Source organism: Callionymus lyra, chromosome 1 (genome assembly GCF_982586985.1).
Source record: "Callionymus lyra chromosome 1, fCalLyr1.hap1.1, whole genome shotgun sequence".
NCBI classification, from domain to species: domain Eukaryota; kingdom Metazoa; phylum Chordata; class Actinopteri; order Syngnathiformes; family Callionymidae; genus Callionymus; species Callionymus lyra.
The window spans coordinates 22,523,353-22,550,383 of record NC_141818.1 but is presented as its reverse complement, the minus strand read 5'-3'; the positions used below and the strand labels follow the sequence as shown (position 1 = coordinate 22,550,383).

At 39.8% G+C, this 27,031-nt stretch overlaps 2 protein-coding genes across 2 annotated transcripts; one reads left to right on the top strand and one right to left on the bottom strand.

The window, feature by feature from the left end:
* The first annotated feature begins 2,895 nt into the window (after positions 1 to 2,895).
* Positions 2,896 to 15,937, top strand: anapc5 (anaphase promoting complex subunit 5). Its single transcript, XM_087797393.1, has 18 exons — positions 2,896 to 3,399; positions 3,458 to 3,537; positions 4,795 to 4,904; positions 6,573 to 6,813; positions 8,521 to 8,590; positions 8,674 to 8,775; positions 8,854 to 9,044; positions 9,115 to 9,196; positions 9,293 to 9,385; positions 10,653 to 10,834; positions 10,907 to 11,042; positions 11,106 to 11,180; positions 11,249 to 11,370; positions 11,436 to 11,543; positions 12,033 to 12,183; positions 12,246 to 12,402; positions 12,463 to 12,690; positions 15,797 to 15,937. Exons 1-17 carry the CDS (start codon positions 3,202 to 3,204, stop codon positions 12,672 to 12,674), a joined length of 2,310 nt encoding a protein of 769 aa, XP_087653519.1. The 5' UTR covers positions 2,896 to 3,201; the 3' UTR covers positions 12,675 to 12,690; positions 15,797 to 15,937.
* Positions 15,218 to 21,342, bottom strand: ggt1a (gamma-glutamyltransferase 1a). Its single transcript, XM_087785770.1, has 12 exons — positions 21,197 to 21,342; positions 21,001 to 21,131; positions 20,841 to 20,930; positions 20,068 to 20,260; positions 19,170 to 19,330; positions 18,958 to 19,107; positions 18,616 to 18,752; positions 17,785 to 17,972; positions 17,539 to 17,666; positions 16,201 to 16,313; positions 16,018 to 16,131; positions 15,218 to 15,929 (listed from the first exon to the last, which is right to left on the bottom strand). Exons 1-12 carry the CDS (start codon positions 21,340 to 21,342, stop codon positions 15,783 to 15,785), a joined length of 1,698 nt encoding a protein of 565 aa, XP_087641896.1. The 3' UTR covers positions 15,218 to 15,782.
* Positions 21,343 to 27,031: the final 5,689 nt, after the last annotated feature.

Genomic DNA, 27,031 nt, shown 5'->3' with positions numbered 1-27,031 from the left:
AACCAGAGAGTATGAGCTTAGTCTCGCTTTAGTTCCTCGGATTATCCCTTCTTATACTGTATAAAGGTAAAGAGCTCAGCCATCATAGAAAGACTTAACATCTTTTATTTTGCTGGTGAGTGTTTTAAGGATTTGTACACTTCAAGAATTGAAGCCAATTAAAAGGTTCTGCTTGTAAATAAAGGTTCTGCCCGGATGATTAGAAAAATACTTTTGAAGGTTTTTACTTTTATTTACGGAAAATGAGACAGGATATTGTTCAGCTGAAAACATTTTTGTGCTAATTAGGACTACAGAATGGAGATCGTTTTGTAAAACACACTGTGAGGTTGAAAAACAAATTCACTTTGAATTTTTCTCAGTTTTTTGCATAAAACTGAGAAAAATACAGATTGAAAGCACAATTTCCCCTATTACCAGTGAGATATGGATTAATGAAGGTCTGTAGCTGATGTAATATTTTTAGTTTCAGAAGAAAATTATGAGTTACTCTTCTCAAAGGTGTGATCTTTCTTTTGTTTATTTCACACATCATTCTTAGTCAGTTACCCAGGCAACATACTCCATTAATCTAACCTGCTCTCGAGCTAGTTTGCTTTATCTGACCCTGCGTTTTCCCTTTAGACACGCAAATAGTTGAGAGACTGATTAGACCCTGATTAAATGTGTGTAGAAAATGAGTGATTATCCATCTCATTCAATCTGCAACATCCAACTACAGGAACAGAACCAAAAAGGAACATATGGGTTGATAAGGTTTCATGATACAGTGCTTTTATTTCAAAGGCTACTACTGTAGATAGCACTCCCTGCTTTCAATTAAACAACAAATTAATTGAGCTTTGATTATTATAACTATACCAATATTTTATGAAGCCTCACTGGCTCCTCATGAAACTCATGAAATGGCTTTAAAAAACTTTCATATTTCAATATTTCTGTACAAATCTTAGAATGACAAGTAGTATTTTTACTCGAAATTGAGCGTTTTAGAACATCCTATGTTCCTTCTGCCATTAGATGTCTGTCTGTCTGTCTGTCTGTAAGTAATTTATATTTGTAGAGCGTTTTTCCAGACCAGGGTCACAAAGTGCTTAAACAATCAAGACAATGCTCAATAAAATATATGCTAAAAGGTCAAGATACATAAGTAAGTAAGTAAGTAAGTAATATTTATTTATATAGCGCTTTTCGAGACCAGGGTCACAAAGCGCTTGAACAATCAAAACAATACTCAAAAAAGTACATACTTTAAAGATCAAGATAATACTGAGAACAACACAGGAGTTCGAGAAATTCAAGGAAAAGCCTGAACAAATAGAAACACAGGAGTCTCAGAGAATCAAGGAAAAGCCTGCACAAATAAAAATGTCTTAAGATGTTAATCTAGATAGATGTAGAATAAAGTGTTACCTTACCTTATCTATCTATTCACAGTACATGAAATCATTGATATTTCTTCTGCTCATTGGATAAGGAATGCTGCTTTGTCTCACCTGTTGCATGGATAATCATATGTCTGCTCCTTCAACGAGGGCTGTTTATATAAATAATAAATCAGAAAAGTAAAATGTTCAAGAAGTAGCAAACAGTAGTCAAGATCCAGGCTAGCAGAAAGGCAGAACAAGGCAGGAAGACTGGGTAGGATGGCGACAAAAAATCTGCTAGCGATTGTGAGATTGAGGGCCGATATGAAATGAACAGGTGAATTGACAGTAGGCAGGTTTGGCAAACTGGTAATCAAAGTATAAACTCTTCTGTGCAAATGGAGTCAGAAACTGAAAGGAAAAAACAAACTGAAAGAAGAGTGTGAAGAAGTTGACGAATACTACGGGAGGAACACTGTTGTGGCTCTGGTCATAATGTTGAGGCACGTCAGTGTGCCCCAGCCTTGTCTCCTTGACTGGCTCATTTATCAGAGCTGCTCCTTTAAAATTGAAAGTGTCCAGACTGCAGAGGTGCAGTTGGTTCTGTGTGCTTGCAATGACTCACATATATGTGGAGGTGTTTAAAGTCAATGTAGAAAATATCAACTCAGACAGTTGTCACTGTGCACGTCAACTGTCAGCAGCTCTGGAGAGCGAGATGGGAAGGAATGGAGGGAGGGAGGGAGGGAGGGAGAGGTGGGTAGGGAGACGTTTAGGGGTCTTCTGCCACCTCAGAACCACGATCAGAGCCCAAGATGATGGCGGGAGGTGCAACACTGTCACCATCTGGACAAAATAGTAAACTGCGCTTATATAGAGCCTTTACAGACACGCAGTCATAAAATAAGTTTAATGGAAACACTGAATATAAAATGAAGATGTAACAAAGGTGGTATAAATGTGTGACTGAGACAAGGTACTAGTTAATACAGGGTTATAATCCACCATCTGGTTATTTCTGCTTATAGGTCCAAATTGAAAACAAAAAGAGAAAAAACATTGTGGTAGAATACCTTGCTGGGATGTCTTAATATTAATGAATAATTCATTAATTTCCTCCTAAAACTAAAAAGATATATGTTTCAGTTTCAGCAGGCATTCAACCTTAAAATTGTATATAAAATCTTAAAGTAAGTAGATATATTATGTTCACCACACAAAGTGTAAAACTCATTTCATTGCCAGTAATCAACATATTAATAATTAAATAGTACATTAACAGGGTATTAACGTTGGGTATTGCAAAAACAAAAAAAGAGAAATGTGGCTAATTTATCATCCATTACATTTAAAATCGTTTTGTTTTTATAATATTATTATTTATATAAGGGCCTGACTTTCGTCTAAATTAAGTAATTGAAAAAACATTTAAACAGTTTTATGCGTGTTGAAAAAGTTGCAATATGTTCCTTGTCCATGCTTCGCTTGTTCATAAAGTTGTGAACCAAAAAAAAATGGATCGCTGTTTGATGACGTAATTTGAGCTACCGGAGGAGGGTAGTTTGAAAAACAAACATACGCGTGTTTTGTTCTGTTAGCTTTGCCGAAAGAAAGATAGATGGAATTTTTTTCCATTTAAGATATGCTAACAATAAGTGAACCGGGGTAAATTTTGAAAGCGTTGTCATTTATGCACACGCTAATGCTAGCTCGGATCAGCTAGTCGGCGTTGACAGCTAACCGTCGGTTAGCGTCTGTCTTAGTCGTGCATGCTAGCATACTACGTGCATGCTACTTTTTATCTTACACGCTTAAGCGTAATACGTGTACAAACATGGCGAGCGTTCATGAAAGTTTCTATTTCAACCCAATGATAACGAACGGCGTCGTCCACGCTAACGTGTTTGGCATTAAAGACTGGGTGACTCCGTACAAAATCTCCGTTTTGGCTTTACTCTACGAGATGAACGCGTCCAAGTCCTCGCTGTCGGAGAGACGGAGGCTGAATAAACTCATCATGCCGCTCCAGCAGGTACCTTTGCTCCTGCACCAGGTGTGTTGTTGTCCTGAGTGACACTGGTGTGTTTCAGAGTGCAGATATGACCCTCGGCCAGTTCCTGAAGACCGTGGAAGAATGTTGTCCTCAGACCGCTTATGCTGTCAAAGTCAGGTGTGTTTCTTCTCCATTTAAAATAGAGACGCTAAAACCACTTCAGATTGACTAATAGGTCAAAAGAACTGTGTCTGTGTTCATTTTGCCCAGCACATTGATGTGTATATCATAATCAGAAACTTAAATTGCTAGTGTTGTAAACACAACGTGTAACTTTTTGTTGTTGTGGCATTACAGAATAAAAGCATGAAGGGGCGAACATCAAAATTTGTGATTTCAGTTTTAATGACATACGAAAACATTATAAACACAAAAATGAACTGGATTTGGCTCGTCAAACATTCTTCTTATAAAAATATACAAACCTATTCAGGACGACTTTTACAGAAGCTTAAATGATTTCTATGAAAAGGTCGGTTGTTAATAATAAATATAAAACATGATATTGTCTAAATTGGGATCGGGGCAATAAATGCATTAGTCGTATCCCATGTGCTGGATTCGATAACTGAACAAGTGGTTATCCAGTAGGTGAGATTAATTGTGATGATTATGTGTTCCTTCTTAATCTGTATTTATTCTACTTATTTGGTAACTTGAGGATCATGGTTTCACTTCAAATTAGCACAGAACAAAGGAACCAACCCACAGGTCATCAGAGTGAAAACAGCTAATGCAGTGTGTGTTGGGCATGTTTTTAGAACCATGTTTTTTATAATGGTTGTACACAAGTGTCTTCAACCCCGTTGATCAGAAAGAGACTCAAAGGAGTATACTTCCCCTGCTGAAGTCATGTTAAGTGCAACAGCAGAGAAATTTTCTTAATCTAACCTAATCTACTTGTGCTTGGGTAATTTTTGGTAAAAAGATGTTTAAATTTAAACCTTATTTGCTATGGTCTCGTCCTCAATATATATGTATTTAAAGTATTTCACTGTTCTGTTTTAAATGAAATTGCACATATCAGGCACCATGTGTTTTTGTGAGTTTTGATATCTTATATTATTTTTTGAACTTTAAACCTTTTCAGAAAAAAAATAGATGTTCAAGCAAAATCAATAACAGAAAACTTGTAATTAACCTATGCATGTTTGTCAAATTTCTTATTAGGTTTAAATGTATGGCTATGTTGTACATACTTAACTCAGAAAAGTACTCTTCCTCTAGGAACAAGATGAGATCAACATACGAATCTTTTTTTTTTTTTGGCTTTCTAATTTGATTTCAGATATTGGCTAGAAGATCCAATACAGTACTGTGTTCTGTTGTCCCTGCTCAATTAATTATAATTAATAATTTTGTTTCGTGCTACAGACTACATGAAATGGCAGATGGAGAGCTGAAGGACATGGAATATTTCTTCTCAAATCTTCCTACTCCAACCACCACCGGTGACAATGAAGCCTATAAAACAAGTGTTGTCGGTAAGCAACAATTTTTCCTATGAACATGTTTTCAACTAAATAATTTAAAAATATTTTAACTATAATTTATCAGTTTGAATTGTGTGATTATAAAAGCTAATTAACTTTTGAGAAGCACACATTTACAAACACGCCAGCAGCGCGCGCACAAACACGCTAGCGGCACACATCTCGATTCGATTCCGAACCGATGTTAGAATTTAAACTGTTGAAAAAACTTTAGTCTGGACTGAAAATCAAATTAACATAAACTTCAATAAAGATCGATACGTGGTAGTGGTAAAGAAGGACAGAGACACACGAATGAGTTTAAGAGAAAATGCTTGTTTAGTAAAATATGCAAAAGTTAGAGAAAAAACTTACATGATCATGATCATGACACTTAGCAAGCGGAAATCTAACGCAGAGATGACTTCGAGTGCCAAGCGCAAAGTTCTAACAAAATGGCGGATCTTTTATAGTATGAATATTCAGGTTAACGCCTCTAGTAATTTGTGCATATTTGAATGGTCAGTTACTCTAAACGCTTGTCTTCTAAGATGGCCGTGCCACGTGTTGGTTGTGGAAAGTTACCGCAGTTTGATTTCTTCTAGAAAGAATCTGTTTATCAGTTGACTTGTCTGTCTTTGTCCTTGTCTAGCTGGCACCATCTAGAGATTGTTTTGTCTTTCTCAGTGTGAGTGTAGGCTTGACCTGACCTAAAGAATAGCTGATCACATGAATTCTAAAGAGAGGCAATGATTATTTTATATTAATTAAATATGAAAGATTATCAGTTAATCAAGTGATTATTTGGAATGTGTGTTAAATCTAGATGATTGATAGTAAAGTTGTCGTATCCACCCATTTCTAACCAATCATGAAAATCCCTTTACAACAATTCACAGTATGTTAGTGAACCAACACAACTGTCTTGATGATAACCTTTTTGGTGGTCATCTTTGTTTTAAAATGAAACCAACTCACACTGGGGCAGGCCTTGATTGTTCCTTATAAGTAAGGATGCACCGGTCTGATCCAGCCTTTCAAAGTTGGATGGGGTTTTGGTGAAAAAGGTCTTATTCGTGGGTCTAATCTAGGCAGTTTAATAACTCTGTTTCTATGCACTGACTTCATGCGCTGTCAAGCAGCGACTCTTCTGCAGGGTGGATATTCCGAGGGAGGAGGAATTCTCTGCACAAGATTCTATACCACTAACTTAATTATCCATCTAATTAAACATCCTGTCAAACAAAATGGGCAGTTAAAAACAAGAAAGAAAGGAAATGAAGCAGTTAGCTTAGCCGCTGTTCTGCAGAGACAAGATACGCTTTCAGCCGACCATATAAAAATGTAATAAAATCAGAAAAGTAATTGGAAGCAAAAAGGTTCATATTTTAACACTGGCAACGGTATCGGTTAATACTAAAATCCCGGTGTTATCGTGTCCAAAAAAAGTACAAACGATGCTTCTCTACTCAATTCAACAAATGATTACAACTCCTCAATATAAACGAACCTGTTTTACTGTTTACTTCTGTTTTAATACAACTTTTGTTTCAGTCTATCAAAAGCAGTGTATACTCTCTAAAAAAAAACCTAAACTTAGGTTTGGAGTGGCTGGCGTATTTGATTAATGGACATTAATTTGATTGTATCAATGTTTTTATTAATGTTTTTTTTTTTTAGGTCTTTTTATGCGGCACATGCTTCTTGCGTACAATAAGCTTTCCTTCAGCCAAGTGTACAAGCTGTACAAGTCTCTGCAGCAGTATTACCACACTCACTACGCTAAAGCCGATGGACAGATCAGTCTCCCGCTGTTGGCAGCTGACGAGTCAGTCATGGACCTGACCAGCACAGAGGATACTGTTGGGGAGCGCATTGACATGGAGGAGGGAGATACTCCTCTGCATGAGTCAGAGCTGAGGTTGGTTTATACTTTTACATTCGTCTCTTCACCATTTAGTGCTGGTATTATTTTCAATTTTTGTATTACGAACTTAACCATGTCGGTTGAACATAAAGGCTTTATCATCTTTAAAATATATTATTCATGACGAAACCAAAAAATGGGGCACACGGTGGCGCAGTGGCAAGAACGGCCGCCTCACAGCAAGAAGGTTGCTGAACAAATTTGTGACCTTTCTGTGTGGGGTTCTCCGTGTTGCGTGGGTTTACTCCGGGCACTCCGGTTTCCTCCCAAAAACATACAGCGTTTTATTGAGAACTTTGGGAAATTATCCATAGGTATCAGAGTGTGTGTGAATGGTTTGTGTGCCCTGCGACAGACTGGAGTCCTGTCCAGGGTGTCCCCTGCCTCTCGCCCTATGATACTGGAATAGGCTCCAGTCTTCCCGCAACCCCGGTAAGCGATAAAGCGGTTGAAAATGAATAAATGAATGAAAACCCAAAATGGCAAACATACTCTCACATTATGATTATTATAAAATATGTAAAAGAACAATAATTACCTTTTTTCCTTCTTTATTTGGAAGTTTCTAAAATACAAAAAAACAAAACATTTTATAACTGGAATATTTGTCATTTGAAGTCATAATTCATAAAACAACAATTGCAGAGATTTTTGAAAAGGGACTTGTAAAATGCTGTCAAAATGGAATATAGATTCTGCTGCCGTCTGTTCTAGTCCCTGACAGATTCATTCCATCTGAGATGGAATAGTTACAAGAGAGCTTTTGTTCATCTTCTATTTGCCGTTCAGGTAATAACTTGTAACACTTAAGTTAATGGGAGTGGCCTGTACCCTCTGAAAGTCTACAATCATCTCCACTGTCTAGATTGTTATTGCTGTGCAGGTCACTTGGTGCTTTGACCAGGTTGCAACTTCATCTCTGTCTGTGATGTTTGATAAAAGTGCTTTTGTCTTTTAATGCTTGGAGTTTGAAAGAGGGATGACTAGAAGGAAAACACTTGCTCACACATTAGATCTGCTGCAAATTGACAGCTCTTACTGCGCTATATAAAAAAATATTACTTACTTACTTACTTACTTACTGTTACATTTAATGATAAAATGTTCATCATCAACATGATACATTTTCATTTTTCTATGTATCTAGATATAGAACTAAACTTGTGAACAATGTACGGATGACAATATTTCCACCTTAATATAAGGTTGGTTGTCTTACTCATTATTTCAGCGTTTCATTGTCTTCTTTCTGCTCGACAATGAAATTGTTTTGTGCAGTTTCCAAGTTCTTTGTACCAAACTCTATAATAACGCTTCCACAACAAAAACAAAGTAGATTTACACGCTGAATCCCAGAAGCTTTTGATCTTAGTTGGCAGAAGACAGTCATCTCAGGTTTCCCCAACCTTGTTTGAGGCTCTGAGGCTTGTTTCATTAGCTGGTTGAAGGTCTGGAAAACAAATTTCTTAGAAGAAGCTGAATGCATCATTGCTAAACAAAAACAACAGGAATACATCTTGCTCTTTTTAATAAAGATATTTACAATCATTTTCCAGCATAATCTGAAACTTACAAACAAGATGTTGTTTGATATGAAATAAAATGTATTCTAGTTTTATGAAAATGGATTTTCAAGTCAGTTACCGATTTATTGATTATTGGGTATCTTGGTGCATCATTCTTATTCACCTATTGTTCCAGGAATGACAGCAACACGCCAAGCAAAGGTCCCCTGTCACAAAAACAAGCCGAGTACTTTCTTGCAAGACAGGTGAGTCAAACAATGGCAACTTATTTTTGGAAGACGTTCTTGTTCAAAGCACTGACGCAGTGTTTGAAAACTGATTTCCCCAGGCGTACCTTTTGAAGAACGATGAGAACAAAGCGCTGAAACCTGCCTTGCTGCAGGAAGAACTTAACAACATGCTGAAGTTTAACCCAGATTTTGCCGAGGCCGTGAGTCTAACCTACCAATTTTTAACTTCTTTCCCCTAAAGAAATCCACAGAGGCTTACTTATCCTTCCCCTTCACAGCACTACCTCAACTATTTGAACAGTATGAGAGTGCAGGACATCTTCCTGTCTGCCCATAGCCTACTTCACTACTTTGATCGACTCATTTTGTCTGGGAATGAGGGCAAAAGTAACGGGGATGAAGGATACGGTCGAAGTTTGCGCTACGCTGCTCTCAACTTAGCAAGTCTGCACTGTCGCTTTGGCCACTAGTAAGTATAGCAGCTGAGTAGGTATCGAAAAATAACACTCCTAATGTTGAATATCTTCTCTTCCTCACAGTCACATGGCTGAGTTAGCCCTACAGGAGGCCATACGCATTGCTCAAGAGTCTAATGACCATGTTTGTTTGCAGCACTGTTTGGTAAATCAAAACTTGTTTGAGCCTGAGTTCTATCAACAATTTGACCTTAATAATGGGGTGTCCTGAGAGTCTGTGTCCCACTTGTGTCCACAACAGAGTTGGCTGTACACACTGGAGCAGATGAAGGGCTCTGACAGCACAGTGTTAACTGAGGACTCTGTGAAAATGGCCGCCCACTACTCTCTGCCTGTGAGTACCCAAACGGTTTTATAAAAAAGTGATGAATAGTTGTTTGTTCCCCCCTACTATTGTGAATTTTATTTAACTGCCAACCATTATTATTCCCAACAAATTGTCTTGTAAAACCAATTTAGGTTTATAGGTATAAGTAAATAATCAGAACACTGATATGCAAATCATGGGCCCTCATATGCTAAAAGTGAGTTACTGTTTTATCAATAAATGCCATTGTTGGTATGAGGAATAATAGCTGTGTTGAGTAAAAGTGTCATCATTTTAGGTTAAATATTTAATCCAGATATAAAATAAAAACTTTTACAAAGATGATTTCAGATTTTGAGCTGGTTTGATGAATCACACCAACATTGTTGTGAGAGATTTTGGCTATAATGGAATTAACTGGTGACTGGAAACATCCTGTCTGAAAGAAATGATTAATGATAAGCTTTTTCTTAAACTGACTAAAAGGGGTAAATGAAGATGGTTGTTCTGTTGCTTTTTAATTTTTTTAAGTTATATTTTATAGACCATGTATTTGTCATCAGATTAATATATCAGCCATTAAAAGTATATATCCTATTCCTGTAGGTCATTAAAACTACCTTGCAGATTCATTCCTCTCTAAAAAAAACTTTTTTTGGACCACGTTTGGATGTTTCGAAAGTTTGCTACAAGTGTTTCTGGCGGCTTATTATCACTTTATCTAGTGTCATTTTCACAGTGTGTTCTGTACCGCGTGGAGACTTCACAGTCCCAGTTAAAGAATAAATAGAAACGGCAATGTTGCCCAGCGCCTGGCTCTTTCAACATCCTTGTGAAGCTTAACTGAAAGATTTTCTAAAAAACAGTGTTTGAATCAATGCTTTAGAGGGAAGTTCTACAGAGTTGCATTACTAAAAAGATATAAGATATAGAATAACCATTTCTCTCAGATCAGCAAAATAAAACAATGCACTAAAATGGATGCATGTAAACTCAGTATCAAACTATTTTAAAATTATCAAAAGCACGCTTTACCAGATCATTTTGACGTTTTATGTTATTGTTTTTTGGGAACCAGTTTCATCAGGTAAGAGGTGAGGGACACCCTGGAGGGGATGCCAGTCAGTCGCAAACCATACAAAGACACATAACCATTCACACACACACACACACACACACTCGTTTCTATGGACAATTTTCCGAAGTTCCCAATCAACTTCTGTATGTTTTTGGACTTGATCAGGAAATTTTACATTTCACAATCAAACTAGAGCCTCTGCTTTTTCTGCTGCAGTATCACGCGTCTCTGGGCATTCAGTCGTTGGTCCAGCAGGGGGCAAAACAGGGAAAGGCTGCACAAAAGCTGATGGATGCACTGAAGGACACGGACATTGTTCACTGGAAGGACAGTCTGTCTGAGCTTATCGAGATCAGTTTGGCTCAGACCACGTCTATATGGAGGATGTACGGCAAGAGGTCAGAGTCCACACACAATACTGTGACCAACAGATAAACCTGTGGTGTGTCTAAACGTTGTTACTTGTGCAGCACCATGTCAGCGCAGCAAGCTCAGCTACTGCTCAACATGAACACTCTGGAGCCCGTCAACTTCGGTGTCCAGCAGAACAACACAGACGCCTTCGCTGTGGTGCTGTGCCATCTTGCCGAGCTTCACGCTGAGCAGGTAGCACGCTAGCTCTAGTCTTATCTGATGGATTTCTACCTCAGTAGTGTGTTTATATCCCAGGGTCTTTACGGAGCTGTCTCAGAGATCCTGCAACACCTGAAGGATCAGTTTCCTCCTCACACTCAAAACTCCAAGGTAATCTTTGACAGGTCTTTGTTCTATCAGTCAGTGCAGCTTGCCATCATTTAACTTCTCCTACGCAGCTCTGGATGTTCTGTGATCTTAAAATACAGTTTGAGAAGCATCTGAATGAAGGCAAATACAACCAGGCAGAACACCTGATCCCCGCCATCTCTGCTTTTAACAAAACAGAAGGTCTCTACAGGTAACGTCCAAGACACTTTTTAATTCTTGTACTCTGGAGCTCCTATCACGATCACTTTCTTGCAGAAAAGCTCAAGTCCTGAAGGCTCTCAACAGGACCACAGAGGCCTACGCACTCTTGCAGCGACTGCAGGTCCACTGTGAGAAGTCACCATGTACGGAAATGCTCATCAGGTAAGTGATACATCATGTCTTCTGTAATGCGTCAAAATAAAATAAAAATCATAAACCTGATGACATAGAGAACATTTCACCTTTTAGTGGTAATATCACAAAACTACACTCACTTCAGTTAAAAACACAAATGTATTAATATCAGCAAGAAGAAAGATAATAATAGTTGCAACTGTAAACAACTGTTTTATTGTTGTTCTTTTGTTTACTAATATATATATATATATATATATATATATATATATATATATATACAGTATATATACATATGTTATAATTCTACTTGCACTGTTGTGAGATAAGAGATTTTAGATGTAAAATTGTTTGTGAGGGAGTTTGTCTGCAGCAGCATTGGCTTAGTGGTGTCAAAGGTTAGTTACTCATCAGTCCTCAACAACCCCTTCATCATGGTTGTATGTCAAAGTAAAGTGTCAACAATCCAGATCCGATTGGTCTGTGTTGATATTCAACTCTGTCTGTGTTCCAAAGAGTGATGCTGTCCACGGCTCAGCTCCACTGGGAGTCCTCCTCCGGCTTCTCCACTGCTCTTCCTCTCCTCCTGCAGGCTTTAGCTCTGGCCAGACAACACCACCTGCAGTCGCTGGCCTCAGAAACCATCCTTCATTTGGCCTTCACACAGGTGAGCTTTTTTCTTCCTGACTCCCTTGACACCTCTGACCCGTGACCTTCCTCTGTGTGCAGTTGATGTTGGGGATCCCTGAGCAGGCTCTGGTCGTGCTGCATGAGGCCATCGAGCCGGTGCTTGCACACGGCACAGTGCTGAACAAAGGTCGAGCTCTGCTTCTGGTAGCTCGCTGTCAGATGGCCGTGGCCAAGCTCAAGTCCAACAGTGCAGCAGGTACCAGCTGACCACTCGCGTGTACGTGTTCTGACGTTTAACTCAAGCGTCTCTCTTCAGACCTGCGTCTGGTCGTGGACACGCTGGATGAGGCGGCGGATTATTTCACCAGGCTGAACTGTAAAGAGCGGCTGCGTGTCGTTCACTACCTGCAGGCTCAGCTGCACCGAGCTCTGGGTCAGACTGAGCAGTGCAACAAAAGTGCCATTCTGTTCCGCCTGCTGGACCAGGAGCTGCAGACACCAGCGCCACCAGTCTCCATGAGACTCTGAGTCAAGCTCCCAACGTGTAAGTGCCTCTCTGACCACTAGATGGCGGTGATGCTCTGTGCAGTTGAACGTTGGCGCTGATTCTTGTCACATAAACATTTTGTGAAAATGATGAGCGGTGTAGAGTTTGGCTGTGTGACAGCGCCACTGGAGTTATTGCCCTTCTTCTCCTGGTGGTCTGGAGCAGAGTGAACCGACACCTCTTGATAAACTAAACATGTGAGACATGTGGAAAACACACACGGGTCCGCCATCATGGAAAGTTTATCATGTGCTGTCAGTGCACTGATTTATCCTAGTTCCTGCCATGAACATGGTTAATATCAGAGAGCTGCAAGATAGATGTGTTTCTCTTGCCCCGATGATTCTCAGTTCACCAGCAGAATACTGATGAAGCCGCTCTGGAGAGAAATCAACGGGTTTTGCATAACAGCCTGAGACAGCTCAAAATGTTGCCGTTTCTGAAGCACCTCCTTCAATATAATAAATTGTTTCCGTGGATTTTTAATGTGCCGCACTTTGTCTTTTCCCACCATCTTCCCATCAAATTTGAAATTTAATCAAGGCTTTGTAATGAAATTGTAATTTTGTTGCGCACACATCGAGAGGTGTGTTCCTGTCCCAGCAGGCTCACACACACTCTGCCGAGCGCTTGGAGAGTCTGTGTTTAGCCTCTTGTCATCTTCTGCATAAACACACAGATAACAGTGACAGCAGCCCTGCTCCCCTTCCAAATATCTGTCATGTGACACTGTGAGATGTCTCCAGTGAGAAACACAAAAAAGAGTCCTATTTACGTTACGTTTATGTGTTCTCTGGACAAACGTCAAATCTGTCTCACGCTTGACCTGAGTGTTCACTCACTCAGGTCAAATACTCGCTTATAACTGTTTGCATTAAATGAGGGCTGAACTTGGACTGACTAAAAAGGATACTTCACTTTAGCAAAAATATTGAACATTTTCACATGATTTATTGGGGACAGTCATGAATCGTGTAGTTATTAGAACTCTTATTTTATCGATGATCTTCACTCCCTAACTTTGTCTCATCCACCTCTCAGAGAGTCTGTGAGTGTCATGTGACCACCAAACTGTTTTACAGATACTTTTTGATGTTCCCATGAAGATGAAATGAGGAACTGACACAACAAGAGCCTTTATCTTGTTTTGTTAAAACATATATACATGTGTATTGTGAGAACTGCAAAAATAATATGCCAATACAAGTTCTGACACTAGGGAGAGCAAAAAAACATATTTTCAGACTTCCATGTTGCTTCTTTAAGTAAACGACATCATTCATTTCCTATAAGCCTGACCGCCTGGATAAGTGAGAACAGGTTTGTAATGTGGGTTGTTGTTTTTTGTTTGTTTGTTGTTATGGTAAATGTGTTTTTAAATAAAACTGCACATTTGGTCAGTTTCAGCCTGATAATGATCAGGACCATGAGTACAAGTTCAGTCTGTTATTAACTTATTATTCATTCATCTGAGATGGAGGATGGCGACTGGCTCCAACCTTACCCTGGTTTTCTTAACTGGCAGTTCAACTTGACCACACGTCCCTCCAGGCTGGAACACCCTCACTGCTTCATAGACACAGTCATGCAGCTCTAACAGGCATCAAGCAACAACTAGCATGAGTTTGTCCTTGCAAGTGTCAAAATGTTCCCCTTAACTGAAAACAGCAGTGCTAATTCAACGTGCTCAATGAGGAGGTGCAAGGACAAGAGGGAGCCGTGAACATCTGGTTATAGTAGCACAGAATCCTGGAGTACACATGCAGTACTGTATAAAGAAAATAATAGATCTCCAAGTTAAACACTCCTTTCATTAAAAAGTAGCTACATATGACCTCACAATATTTCCGGAAGTAATGGCATCACCTCCTGTGAATATCCTTTTTTTTGTATCTTAGTTTCACATCTTTGTTGACAACATACTGGAAACTGGATGATTGGCAACATTCTACAGATTAACTGCTTTTCTACCTTTGATTCAAAACCAAGTTTAAGACACTGCCTCATGATGGCATAAAACAACTGATGCTGTAGACAAATGTACAGTATATCTGATCCACTATCATTTTCAATTTTGTTGTTTTTCCGTTAATGTCATAATAGAATGACCTTTTAGGGAGCTCTCTGTTGTGTGTCTAAATGTGTTTAAAATGTTAATTGGATGGAACGTTTTTCAATGTATTTAATTTTTGAACTTGGATGATTTATCCATGTCCAGAACATAGTCATAAGAAGCTTCATGAAGCAGTGTTATGTGTTCAGAGGTCAGAAGGTGGCGCCCTCAGTTAAAAAAAATGTTGAAGCTGTAGGTTATAGAGCAAAGAGTGACATCTAGTGGACTGTGAGAAGAACGATACCGTTTCATGAAGCTTCACCAACCCATCACCAGCAGAAATAGTAATCGATTAATTCATGTTATTATTTTAATGTTGCTTTTAATTTCTTACTGTTATATTATACATTTTTTTTTAGAAAAAAAATAAAACGATTTCAATTAAAATGTAAAAAATACTGTTTTTATAAGTGACTTACCTCAAACCCTTGGAAGGTCTCATGCAGACAATTTCCCACATAAGTTTATTTCCAATTAACTGAATGGTGTACATGTTGGCTTATGCAGTAAATAATTTGATCGATCGCAATAAATGTGTGATTTGTAGGATTTATGCCTACGGTAAGAAAAATATCCTGTTGTAGGTCATACATGAAGAATTTAAAAATGGCTTCTCCAACTGTAGATTATTTTAGAAGGTTGACGTCGTCACAGAAGCCTCATAGTTGGTCATGATATTTGGGTGGAATTCTGGTCCACGTTTCTCATTCCGTAGATTCTTTAGGTACCTTAACTGTACCGCAGAACATCACCAGGCTTCAGACAGAGGTTCTTAAATGAAGCAGTTTACTAGTAAAACAGTTTTCACATTGACATGTTCTCAGTTGTGGCCACTGATGCAGCATCACGGACAAGGGAGGCTCGGCGTACTCTTGCGTTGGTAGAATCCGTTCATGTTTGCATCAATGATGACGTGGCAGACGTCTGCCTCTGTGGCTCCATCCTCGTCCAAGGCTTCATGAAGCCTAAAGTGTCTTTAATACCCTGCAGGATATCCTCCTTTCCTGGGGTCTGACTGCGCACAGAGAAGCTCTCCCTGCCGAACCACGGCCTGGACCACCGAGTCTGGGATCTCCAGCAGCTGTGTGACGTGGTTCTTCTGCATCAATCCCTCCAGAACTTTCTGCCGACATCATCAAACAGACAATGATCTTGTGTAAATAACGTTCCTACTGGATCCATCTCTACCCCCCAAAGAAACATCAACCCACCTTTTCAAAGCCCCGTTCCACGACTGTGGTGCTTGGTTTGAGCTGGTTGTGGAGTCGTGGTGCCAACACCGACCTCTTGAGATCATAGTTGAAAAACAGAGAGTTCAAAATGACCTAGGACACAAAGAGAGACATGGTTATACAAATGTTTATTTTCAGTGTCAGAACCAATAAAGGACTCACCAAAGCAGTGGATGTTGTAATCTTTGTACCACCTGATGCCCCAACAACCATTTTAACTCTGTTTTCTCTGTCAAAGATGATGGTGGGACACATGGAAGACAGTGGCCTCTTACCTGGAAGTAGTAACGGGTTGATGAGGTACAGGTATATGATACAGTAAAGGCGGAATTAACTAATGGAACTCCACTCTATATCATTGTTTCCGACCCACTAATCCAATCGAACATCAGGTCATTTTTGTCTTTAAGAGAGTTACCAAATGAGTTCTCCAAATTGTGACACTGTTCTGGGCATTTCCTTATGGCCTTCATTTAAAAAACCAGTCACACACAAGCGAAGGTAGAGGCTCATAATGTGAAACTCTTCAAGTTATGACACTGCATTTGCGATCCTGACGATGTCGTGACAGGAAGTATGCTAGTAGCTAGGTCAAGACTAGGTTGTGTCATAGGACAGCAACCAAGATACCAAGTTCAGTGTATTCATTGAATAAAACTTGAACTTGGTACCATGTTGCAGTGTCGGCAAATACATCTGACCAAAACGCTAAATTGCGTAAAGTATGCGATGGTAAATCTCACACTATAAATAATGAGTATTTTGTGAACCTGCGTAGCTCAGTTATTTTGGAATGAACAAAGTAGAACAGGTGCTTCATCACATCGCAAGAAGCTATGGCACCTTTTAGGATATCTCCTGGACATCTGTCCCAGGAGACGTTGAGGGAATGCCTAACGGGGGATGCCTGGGACAGGCCCAGGATATATTAAAGAGACTTAAAGTCTTCCTGTTCGCCTGGGAACCCCTTGATAGTAGGTAGGTAGGTATAACTTTATCGAAATTGTTTTTTTCCAATTAGCCACAGCACTACAGCAATTATTCATAAAAATAAAATAAGAACAAAGAGAAAGAACAAGATGATACAATCTAAGTCTAAAGATAAAGAACATAGATCAAAGAAAAATAACAAAGACAAAGTATACAAAGACTAACATAGAACAGAACGTCAAGATACTTTCACTCCACTCCTGCCCCTGAACTCAGAATTGTACAATTTAATAGCCCGAGGAATGAATGAGTCCCTGAGTCTATTTGTTTTGCATCTGGGAAGGAGCATTCGTGCTCCATCTGCTTCTCTGTTCACTGATGACAGTGTTCAGAGGATGACTGTCATCATCCATGATGGACAGTAGTTTGTTCAATGATCTCCTCTCAGAAACTGTCACTAGTGAGTCCAGCTTCATGCCAACCACAGGTTTCTTTGGTGAATCATGTCAATACCATTGGCTCGACCTCATATTGACAGTGGAAAATGAATGGATATACTTTTAGTCACACCTGGTTGGATGAAGTTGTTGGCTGATGGAGGAACTCCATATCCATTGACCAGGTATGGCGAACTGAAGTCATCCATTTCATCGTTAAAAATGATCCCTGTCGACCTAGACCTGACCTTGGATCCAAAACTGTGGAAAAACAAAAACAAGACCCAGAGTAGAAAAGTAACTTCTGTCTTTTTATCTCATATTTCACCTGTCTGATAAACCCTGCAGCGGTGTGTTATGTCTGGATCAGATATCTTACTAGAGATTAATGGTGCTGGTGGCAGCCACGGCGCTCCCGTCCTCAGCCATGACGGACAGGTGAGCCGTCCCATGGTTCTCCTGGACATAGTAGTCCGGCTCATAGTAGCTTCCTGGGTGAGTGGTGTTGTCCGTGATTCTGCGTCTGATTGCGTCAGCATAATATTTGGAAGTCATGTTCTGGATGAGCTGCAAGGAAGAGGACGAGCCGGTGACTAAGCAGAGATCAGTCAGCTTAACGTCAGGTTCAGGAGCCGAGTGTGGTTTGTCGGCACAGCGAGACAGTTTACTTTTGTGGGTGCCACTTCCTGGAAGCGCAGCTAAATGATGCAGCAACTTCTAATGTGAAATACAGTTTATTTTCTTGCACGGGTCTCATTAAACTAATCCCGTTTTAGCAAGCCGATTTACTTCCGTCACGTTTTCTGCTGCTGACTTGCATCAAACACAACCCACGAATATTGGAAGGTCAAGAAATGTTGTCATTATGTATGTATGTATCACCGGAGAGTTTGAGTTCCCTTCAAACTCTCCCTTCGAAGAAGACAGTTCTAAGGACATAGTTCATGAAAAGATACTAGAATTAGGTAAACATAGGCCACTATCATGGTTAAGGGAGGAAACTGGGGAAAGTTTCTATGAAAGTACAGTACATACTAGATACTGTATTGTTCCCTATCTGGTGAGGTTTACGTTCAGGATTGAGAAGATATTGCCAGATTATATCGACATACTGTGTATTATTAACTGCCTATGCTTAATGCAGCATTTATTCTCCTCTTGCTTTGACGTCTTGAAATAAAATACAAACCAGATGATTTTTTTGGCTTACATCTGTAATGTTGAGGTAACGTGGGTCCCCTAGTCGGCTCCTCTTGGCATATGCGAATCTGAAGGCTTCTATGATGCGATGGTATGTTAGCGTCTTGTCCTCAGCTGTGGCGACACTCAGGTGTGTGAAGTTGTAACCTGTAAACAACACTTCCTGTGAGCCTGGTTGTGGGAACCTGATGCCAAGTTGCATTAAGAAGTGAACAAATAACTGTAAAGTGAAAGTGAAATTGGCAGGAAGTGCTCGGCAGCTTCAGAAACAGACTGTCCGGGGACAACCTCTCGGGAAAGCCCACATGCTTTCTTATGCACGACGGCACAGGCATCCGGCCAGGTCGCTCACCGTCCAATATGTTGAGTATAAGGGCCAACACCGGACCACTGGAGGGGGCGTCTGGGACATACATGGTGTATTCCCCGACTCTGAGCTTCAGTGGACTGTCGTTCAGTATGGGATGGTATTGATTTAAATCCCGAAGAGTGATGATCCCACCTGGCATAGTGAACACATGTGGCTTACTACATCTGGAATGTATGCTTCATGACTACACTTACCTGCTGCCCTGATGTCCTCGATGATGCTCTGGGCCATTGACCCATTGTAGAAGACGTCCGGACCTTCTTCTGCTATTCTCTGGTATGCATTAGCCAGTTTTGGAAATCTGATGATGTCATTTTCCTTAAGGATGTTTTTATGAGAATCACAAAACACCTCACTGTAAAAAAAACAATACTTTATTGGGGGAGTTTAAATGATGCGTTCAATCCCCTGGTTTAGCATTAAAAACGTTTGTGCTGAACTATAATTAGAAGCTATTATGCTTTGCTAGTTATTTAGGCAGATTGTTTGTTTCAAAATTCATCTATAATTGTTATGGTGTTTAACAGAGTGAAGACTTTGATGCAGCATTATTCTTTCACCCTTTTTTTTTCTGGTGACCAAATTGTTCTTTTTTTGTTCTCCATCTTCGTGTAGATGTTTGTGATTATATGTCTTCATTAATTTTCCTTTATCTAGCTTATTGTGCTGGTAATGACAACTGTACCAACATCGAGATAGTTCAATGTTGCATCATTTATACAATTGATGCAGAAGTTGTTAATGACTGTTTAAAAATAAGTTTGTTTTTTAATACAGATGAGCGGTGGAGATCTGTCCTGATCGTTGCTGTCTAACATTTTTACATTTCTTACGGTTTACAAAAGCATTTATTGACTATTGTTGAAGAGTTTTCAGTATTTGATTAAAAACAACTGCATCTTCAACAACCTTTATATTGGAATTTTTATTCTATATATCAATATATATAAGTCTCATTGACGACAAGCTCCAAGAATCCTCCACAGTTGTGTTTGAGGTTCTCTGAATGTGATCTGTGTTTAACTGGGGACCTGTCCAGAGTAATATGTGAGGATATTCTTCAGCCCTGTGTTCTCTACACCAGCTCCTCACCACATGTTGGCGTCGCCCTGAATAGAGTCCTTGCTCTTCATGATGGCGTAGGCGAGTGACTTCCCAATGGGAAAGCCATGGCGAGCCATAGCGATGCTTGGTTGAAACAGTTCTCTCCACGGGAGCCGGCCATGTCTCCGGTGTGCCATCTCATACCCACGGATCTCTCCGGGAATGGCTATGGACAGTCCACCTGTCGTATGGACACAGAAGAAACAGCTCTGAATACTTTACCAAGAAGGAGTTCTGATTTACGTCCTCAAATGGAGTACAGCCGTAAACTCGGACAATAAAATACAAATAAAACATTGATTGCTCACAGTGTTTTTGTGAGTCAGTTTACAGACATATCTTTTTCCCTTTTATTTCTATTAACCCGTCAACACACGTTTTATAATTACATATATCACATGTTATTTAGACTTAAAACAAGAAAAAAGCAGATAAATAGTATTTAAAAAGGTATGTATACAGGCGTAAGAGGAAATTTGTATTTATATAGCGCTTTTCCAGACCAGGGTCACAAATCGCTTAAACAATCAAAACAATACTCAATAAAATATATACTTAAAAGGTCAAGATAACACTGAGAACAACACAGGAGTTCCAGAAAATCAAGGAAAAGTCTGCATGAATAAGAATGTCTTAAGATGTTTCTTGAAGGAGTCAGTAGATCCATCAAACACAGAGGGAGAGGAAGATCGTTCCAAAGCTTAGGAGCAACAGAAAAACGGCTCAAAAGCACATGGACTTCAAGTCGAGCCGGCTGTTACCTGTGCGAGAGAGCTGGGTGTTGTTACCAAACATGTCTGCCGTGGCGTTCATGGGCGCCGTCTCTCTGGCATCTATAGTCTCCACCTTTCCTGGGGTGAAGAAACATCAGCACAAAGCTCAGAAGTTTCCCTTTCGCTTCATTTGGTGGAGCACACTTGCCTGTGGAAGAGTTGTAGATGACAAAGTAGACCCCTCCTCCGATGCCTGCGCTGTGTGCGTTCAAAATGCCCACACAGAGCAAGGCAGCAATGGAAGCGTCCACAGCTGAACCTTTCTTCTTCAATATGTCCCTGCGAACACACACACAAAGGTTTTTCATTCACAGTGCCGACACGGTGTCAACAAAGTTCCTCACCGTCCGATCTCAGAACATTTTCCGGCGTCAGCAGCAACAGCGGCTTTGAGGAAAAACTGTTCGGAGCGGGGCGACGAGTTCCTCCTTCCCAGGCCCATGATGATGCCCAGGAACAGGCTCACCACGGCCACCAGCAGCACCGCCATGCTGGCTATCAGCCGCTTCCCCACCATCTCACTGGTCCGGAGGGTGGACGCACCCGCGGCGGGCTACGACTGGAGGGCGACTCAGTGACCAGGAGTCACGATGATCGGCTCACTGTGGACATGATAGAAACGTGTCATGCAACCCTTTCATGGTAGAACTGATGTGACACACTTCAGTCTTCAGGGTCCATTATGGTGTTCCAAACAATCAACATTTTATAAAACCGGTGCCTCTTGAGTCCATTAATGTCCTCTAAAATACATTTAAAAGGACTTTTAACCCTCGTTCACCCAGAGACAACACAAGGGTTAAGTGAGGTTCTGTGCATTATATATTACATGTTTAAATCATAGTATTCAGAAATAAATCAACACCTTACAGTAGCGTGGAATAAGCACATTCATTTAAGACCTACAGTGTTTTTAAAAATTTTTCATTGCTATAAAAATAGACATTATTATTGTGTCAAGGATAGCTGATGACATCACACAGGCAAGTAATAGTGTGATATGACTTATTTACTCTTTCTAGTAGTTTGTTTAATTAAGATAATAGAATCAATAGAGGAGATCACAAGTGCAATAGATCACATGCTGCACTCAGTTTTCATAGACTAGAAAAAGCTTTTGACACTATAAATCATAAAATATTGATCAATTATATTGAGGAGCTCTTTATGACAAGAAACAAAGTCATAAAAAATGACACCTGGGTTCTGTACGACTATTCATTTATGTCAATTAAATATATATTTAAAATAATCATAATTCTATAGAGCAGGAGGTTCAGTGTTGACAGATTCAAGCTCGTCTGGTTAATAAACAACACATAAAAAGATCACAACATTCAACACATTTTATTTTCTAATGAAAGAGAGTCAAACATGATCTATAAGGTTTTTTTGATGAGCTCAACAGAGTATTTGAAGCAAGTCTTTCACCACACACTCGACGTGTCAAGTAGACTTCCGAGCGGTGTGTTTACAGATTCCGCCGTCGTTCAGCCTGGACTCCGGGTCGGTTGATTGGCTCCGGAGCCACGTCAGAGTGTGTTTGTATTATTCCGCCAGCATCCTTCCACCCATTGAGATGCTCGGCCATCCATGCGTGTTCCAGACTGGAAGCACAGATGCTCACAGTGAACACAAGGGTCTGTGTGAGCTCGTGCTCTGATGGAATCACGATGATCGTGTCCTGCATCTCTGTGACCTTATTTGACACGCTCAGGTGAGGTAGTGCAGCAGAAGAAGTCCATATATCACGACGTCGCATCTGTAGCGTGTCCACTCGTTACCGACGCTGTGATTTTAATAAATGTCACTTTTCATCTCGTAGGTTTTCGTCATGACTGCGAGCTTGGTCTCCTGTTTTCACACGACACACGAGGAGCGCCTGTCAACACCCATCACGTCAACACCCTGCAGAGCGAGCAGCGATTGTTTGTTCACAGCGACAGGTGATACTGCAGACTCTGTGGGCAGTGTGAGTCCAGCACACACCAGTGCTTTGATTCTCCATCTTAATGAAATGAATACATGACTGGAGTCATAAACCTTCCTGTTAGTTCATAACTACAACCGGACCAGGCTGATTTAATGAAGGGCGATGTGTCATGTTAATGCCTCTGCCATGGAGGATATGTTTTCAACAGTGTTTCCTTTTTTTAATGGATTTTGATTCTCATCAAATTTCAGGGATTAATTCGGTCGTGATAAGATTCTGTTTAATGTATGAATTGTATTGAATGTTTCATCATCCACTTGTATGGCTACCTGTTTGACGAAAGTAAGGATTTTTTCCCCTGGAGCCAAAAATATTCTCAAATGATTTAATTTGCTTCACTGATTAATTAATAGAAGACAAAAGTCTTCTGTAGTATTTAAAAATGAGCTCCTTGGCAGAGGTATTTATTGTCTCAGTGTATTTCTACTTTCTCGTTTGTGCTTTCTTTTATTGTGTCTGACTTTTTTTTTAATTTGTTTAAATGTTACATTATTTATGTGTTTTTATCTTCACTGTGGTTCCATTTTAAAGCTTCATATTTATTCAGTTGTTCAATGTTTTGCAATTGTTGTTGTTTTACAATTAATTGTTTGTTGCTTTTTCTTCTTTGAGTTTATGTTTTTAGAATTTGTTATATTTCTTTTTATATTTATATATTTATATATATTTTATTTATTTGTTATATTTGTATCCAACTTCGTTTCTTGTTGAGTTACACACTGTTGTTGTGTTGCTATTGATTTGGAATTTGAGTGTTTATGTTCAGTTCTTTTTTAGTTCGTTTCTGACAGTAGTTTGAGGCCATAAACAGGTTTGTTGGTCAACAACATTGGGTAAGAACCATGTTCCGTGCACGCCTGCAGCCTCTACATCTCAGCTGACCTCAGCACTACCGGGTTCATCAAAGGACTGTTTTCTCTCACAGACCCCCCCTGTTGTCTCTCCTATCACAGATGAGAGAAGCTTTGAACAGTCAAATCAATAAGTCAGTTTTGAGGCCAAAACATCTGAAAAGCCGAGAGATGACTTTAATGCGCTGCCCTTAGAATCGCCAGCAGCAGCGAGAGATACTGTTCTGACAAATCAATTACAAACACAGAGTGACAGAGTCATCTTTATTAGCTCTTTGACACATGTCCCAGGAAAGAAGCAGTGCACTCTGGGAAACACCGGAGACATCATCAATCCTGATCTTCTGATCAAAACAAAACACAATATACACACTTTGGTGCCAAATTGTAAACTTATGAAGTAAACCATTTTCGTGTTTGATTGGTAAAACATAAGCTCCATCCGGATCAGATTTGTCATTTCCAGCCTCCCCTGGAATCAAACTTTTGAAGAAATCCTTCTTTCCACGCATTCATTCCAGTCACATGCTCACAGGACAAACCTAATCTGAGCTGGAGTTTTCTGTGCAAGGCTGTGCTGCCGGGGATTATCTTTGGCGGGATTATATTCCATTCTACAGGCGTGAAGTTGTTTTGATATTTTTAAAGCAGGTGGTACACAAAACTTAAAAATACAGACTAAATCTCATGGATAAATATTGACACAACCATTGAGATGATTTTCCTTCCTTTATCTTCTCAAGGCCAATGCTTTGTTGCCAATCAATATGTCTGCTATCTTGGCTGAAAAAGAGAACAATTTGGTGCTTATGTGGCTCGGTCTTAGGGGCTTAAACATTAGATTTTATTTCATGGCAACAGTAATTCAAAGGTCATTGACAGGAGTAAAAGTTTTTTTATTATTATTTTAATATAGACACTTAGGGGGAAAAAAAGCTAATTGTCGACAAATGCAGGTAGCGTGACCATACGTCCTCTTACACCTGGTCCTATATTGTCCGGGGGAATTTTATAAAAAAGTGTCGAGGGTTTTGAATTCATTTAGCGTTTTCTTTATCTTTGAATTACAGAACATTGCATTTATGGTATATTCGCCTATATATCTTTCATTTCCCTTACGATTTCTATTGTCCAAGTTTAGACCCCACGATCACGTGGTTATTGGTTATTGTTTTGACTTTTTGTGTTGTGGCTGCAATAAACATGTAATAAATAATAAACATAAACATATTTACTTTACTTTTTAGCATTATCAATATACTTAGATAATTGACACAAGTACGTTTATTTAATATATATTTTTATTTCAAGATAATTTGTTGATTAGAAGAGAGATATCGGATTGGATTTTGTAAAACATCTAAATATTTATACAGAATATGACACATCATTTTGTTGAGGTCATATAATTGTTTGATGGGAATTTGCTTGTGAAATGCTTTAGATAAATGAATATATTCTTCATAAACATAACTTTGCTCTCAAAGAGGCCTGGTCAGTGTCTTTTGGGGTATTCAGAATATGAATTTAAAGAGTTAGAGGCACGTAAAGTTCTGGACTTGATCCCCAAAACCCTCAAAATATTGCGACAACTCCCCCCTAAGTGATAGTGTCGTCTGTTTGGAAATTCAGAAAGTCACTCTTTTAAACTTAAATCATTCATCTATTCAGGCCCCCATTTCCTTTATATACTTTTAAAAATTCTCACAAATACATACAATCTGCTAGCTTCCACTGTTAGCTCCATGTTGACACCAGGCTATTTTGTATGTGCGTCAATCAAAACATTTTTATACAGTTTTACATTTGCTAGGGCTCACAAAATACGGAATACCAGGAGTGACACAAAAAGGTGATGCTAAAGTGTTTGGAAACAGAGACATCCAGGGTAAAAGAAGAAACATTATACATGTATATTGAAATCATTTTAAACGTTTATAAATAAACTACATTTCATGGCCATTGGGAAATAAATACATGCATGAATGTCAATATAAATAAGGAAATATGTTTATCTACCTTATATTCCATATTTCCAAAAAGCAAATTAGCTAAAAGAAATTTACCAAATGTTATTTTTTCTCACCTTGTTTTACCTTTAGTGTAATGTTCCATTTTAGGTAATACAATGGCTTTGAATAAAGCTTTTCTAGGCTTATTCAGCCCCCAAAGCTCTTTACACCAAGTTACACACTCACCCTAATCTCACACACATAATCGCACACTGATGGGAGTAGGCTGCGACGCAGTGTGCCAGCTGAACCGTCAGCAGCAACCAGGGTAAAGTGTCTTGCTTAGAAATATGTGTATCCAATGTGTTTTCTGTATTTACGTAAAAGGGTATTTCCTACGGCTGTATTTCCGGAAGGTCTATTCCCTCCTGATCTTCTACCGCAGGTTCATTCACTCATGTCAGTTACACTCGACCACAGACAGCAGAGAGACAGACAGCAGAGAGATAGACAGCAGAGAGATAGACAGCAGAGAGACAGACAGCAGAGAGACAGACAGCAGAGAGATAGACAGCAGAGAGATAGACAGAGCAACGGGGATAAGACACACTAGAGAGACAGACAGCAGAGAGATAGAAAGCAGAGAGATAGACAGCAGAGAGACATACAGCAGAGAGACAGACAGCAGAGAGATAGACAGCAGAGAGACAGACAGCAGAGAGATAGACAGCAGAGAGATAGACAGAGCAACGGGGATAAAAGACACACTAGAGAGACAGACAGCAGAGAGATAGAGAGCAGAGAGATAGACAGCAGAGAGACAGACAGCAGAGAGATAGACAGCAGAGAGACAGACAGCAGAGAGATAGACAGCAGAGAGACAGACAGCAGAGAGATAGACAGAGCAACGGGATAAAAGACACACTAGAGAGACAGACAGCAGAGAGATAGAGAGCAGAGAGATAGACAGCAGAGAGACAGACAGCAGAGAGATAGACAGCAGAGAGATAGACAGCAGAGGGATAGACAGCAGAGAGATAGACAGCAGAGAGATAGACAGCAGAGAGACAGACAGCAGAGAGACAGACAGCAGAGAGATAGAGAGCAGAGAGATAGACAGCAGAGAGACAGACAGCAGAGAGACAGACAGCAGAGAGATAGACAGCAGAGAGATAGACAGCAGAGAGACAGACAGCAGAGAGACAGACAGCAGAGAGATAGACAGCAGAGAGATAGACAGAGCAACGGGGATAAGACACACTAGAGAGACAGACAGCAGAGCAATAGAGAGCAGAGAGATAGACAGCAGAGAGACAGACAGCAGAGAGACAGACAGCAGAGAGATAGACAGCAGAGAGACAGACAGCAGAGAGATAGACAGCA

Coding starts and splice junctions, on each gene's coding strand:
- ggt1a (XM_087785770.1), bottom strand. CDS start 21,342: ATGGCGGTGCTGCTGGTGGCCGTGGTGAGCCTGTTCCTGGGCATCATC. Junction 21,132..21,196: donor AAATGTTCTGAGATCGGACG/GTGAGGAACTTT, acceptor GTGTGTTCGCAG/GGACATATTGAAGAAGAAAG. Junction 20,931..21,000: donor CATCTACAACTCTTCCACAG/GCAAGTGTGCTC, acceptor TCTTCACCCCAG/GAAAGGTGGAGACTATAGAT.
- anapc5 (XM_087797393.1), top strand. CDS start 3,202: ATGGCGAGCGTTCATGAAAGTTTCTATTTCAACCCAATGATAACGAAC. Junction 11,181..11,248: donor CTCACACTCAAAACTCCAAG/GTAATCTTTGAC, acceptor TCTCCTACGCAG/CTCTGGATGTTCTGTGATCT. Junction 11,371..11,435: donor AAAACAGAAGGTCTCTACAG/GTAACGTCCAAG, acceptor ACTTTCTTGCAG/AAAAGCTCAAGTCCTGAAGG.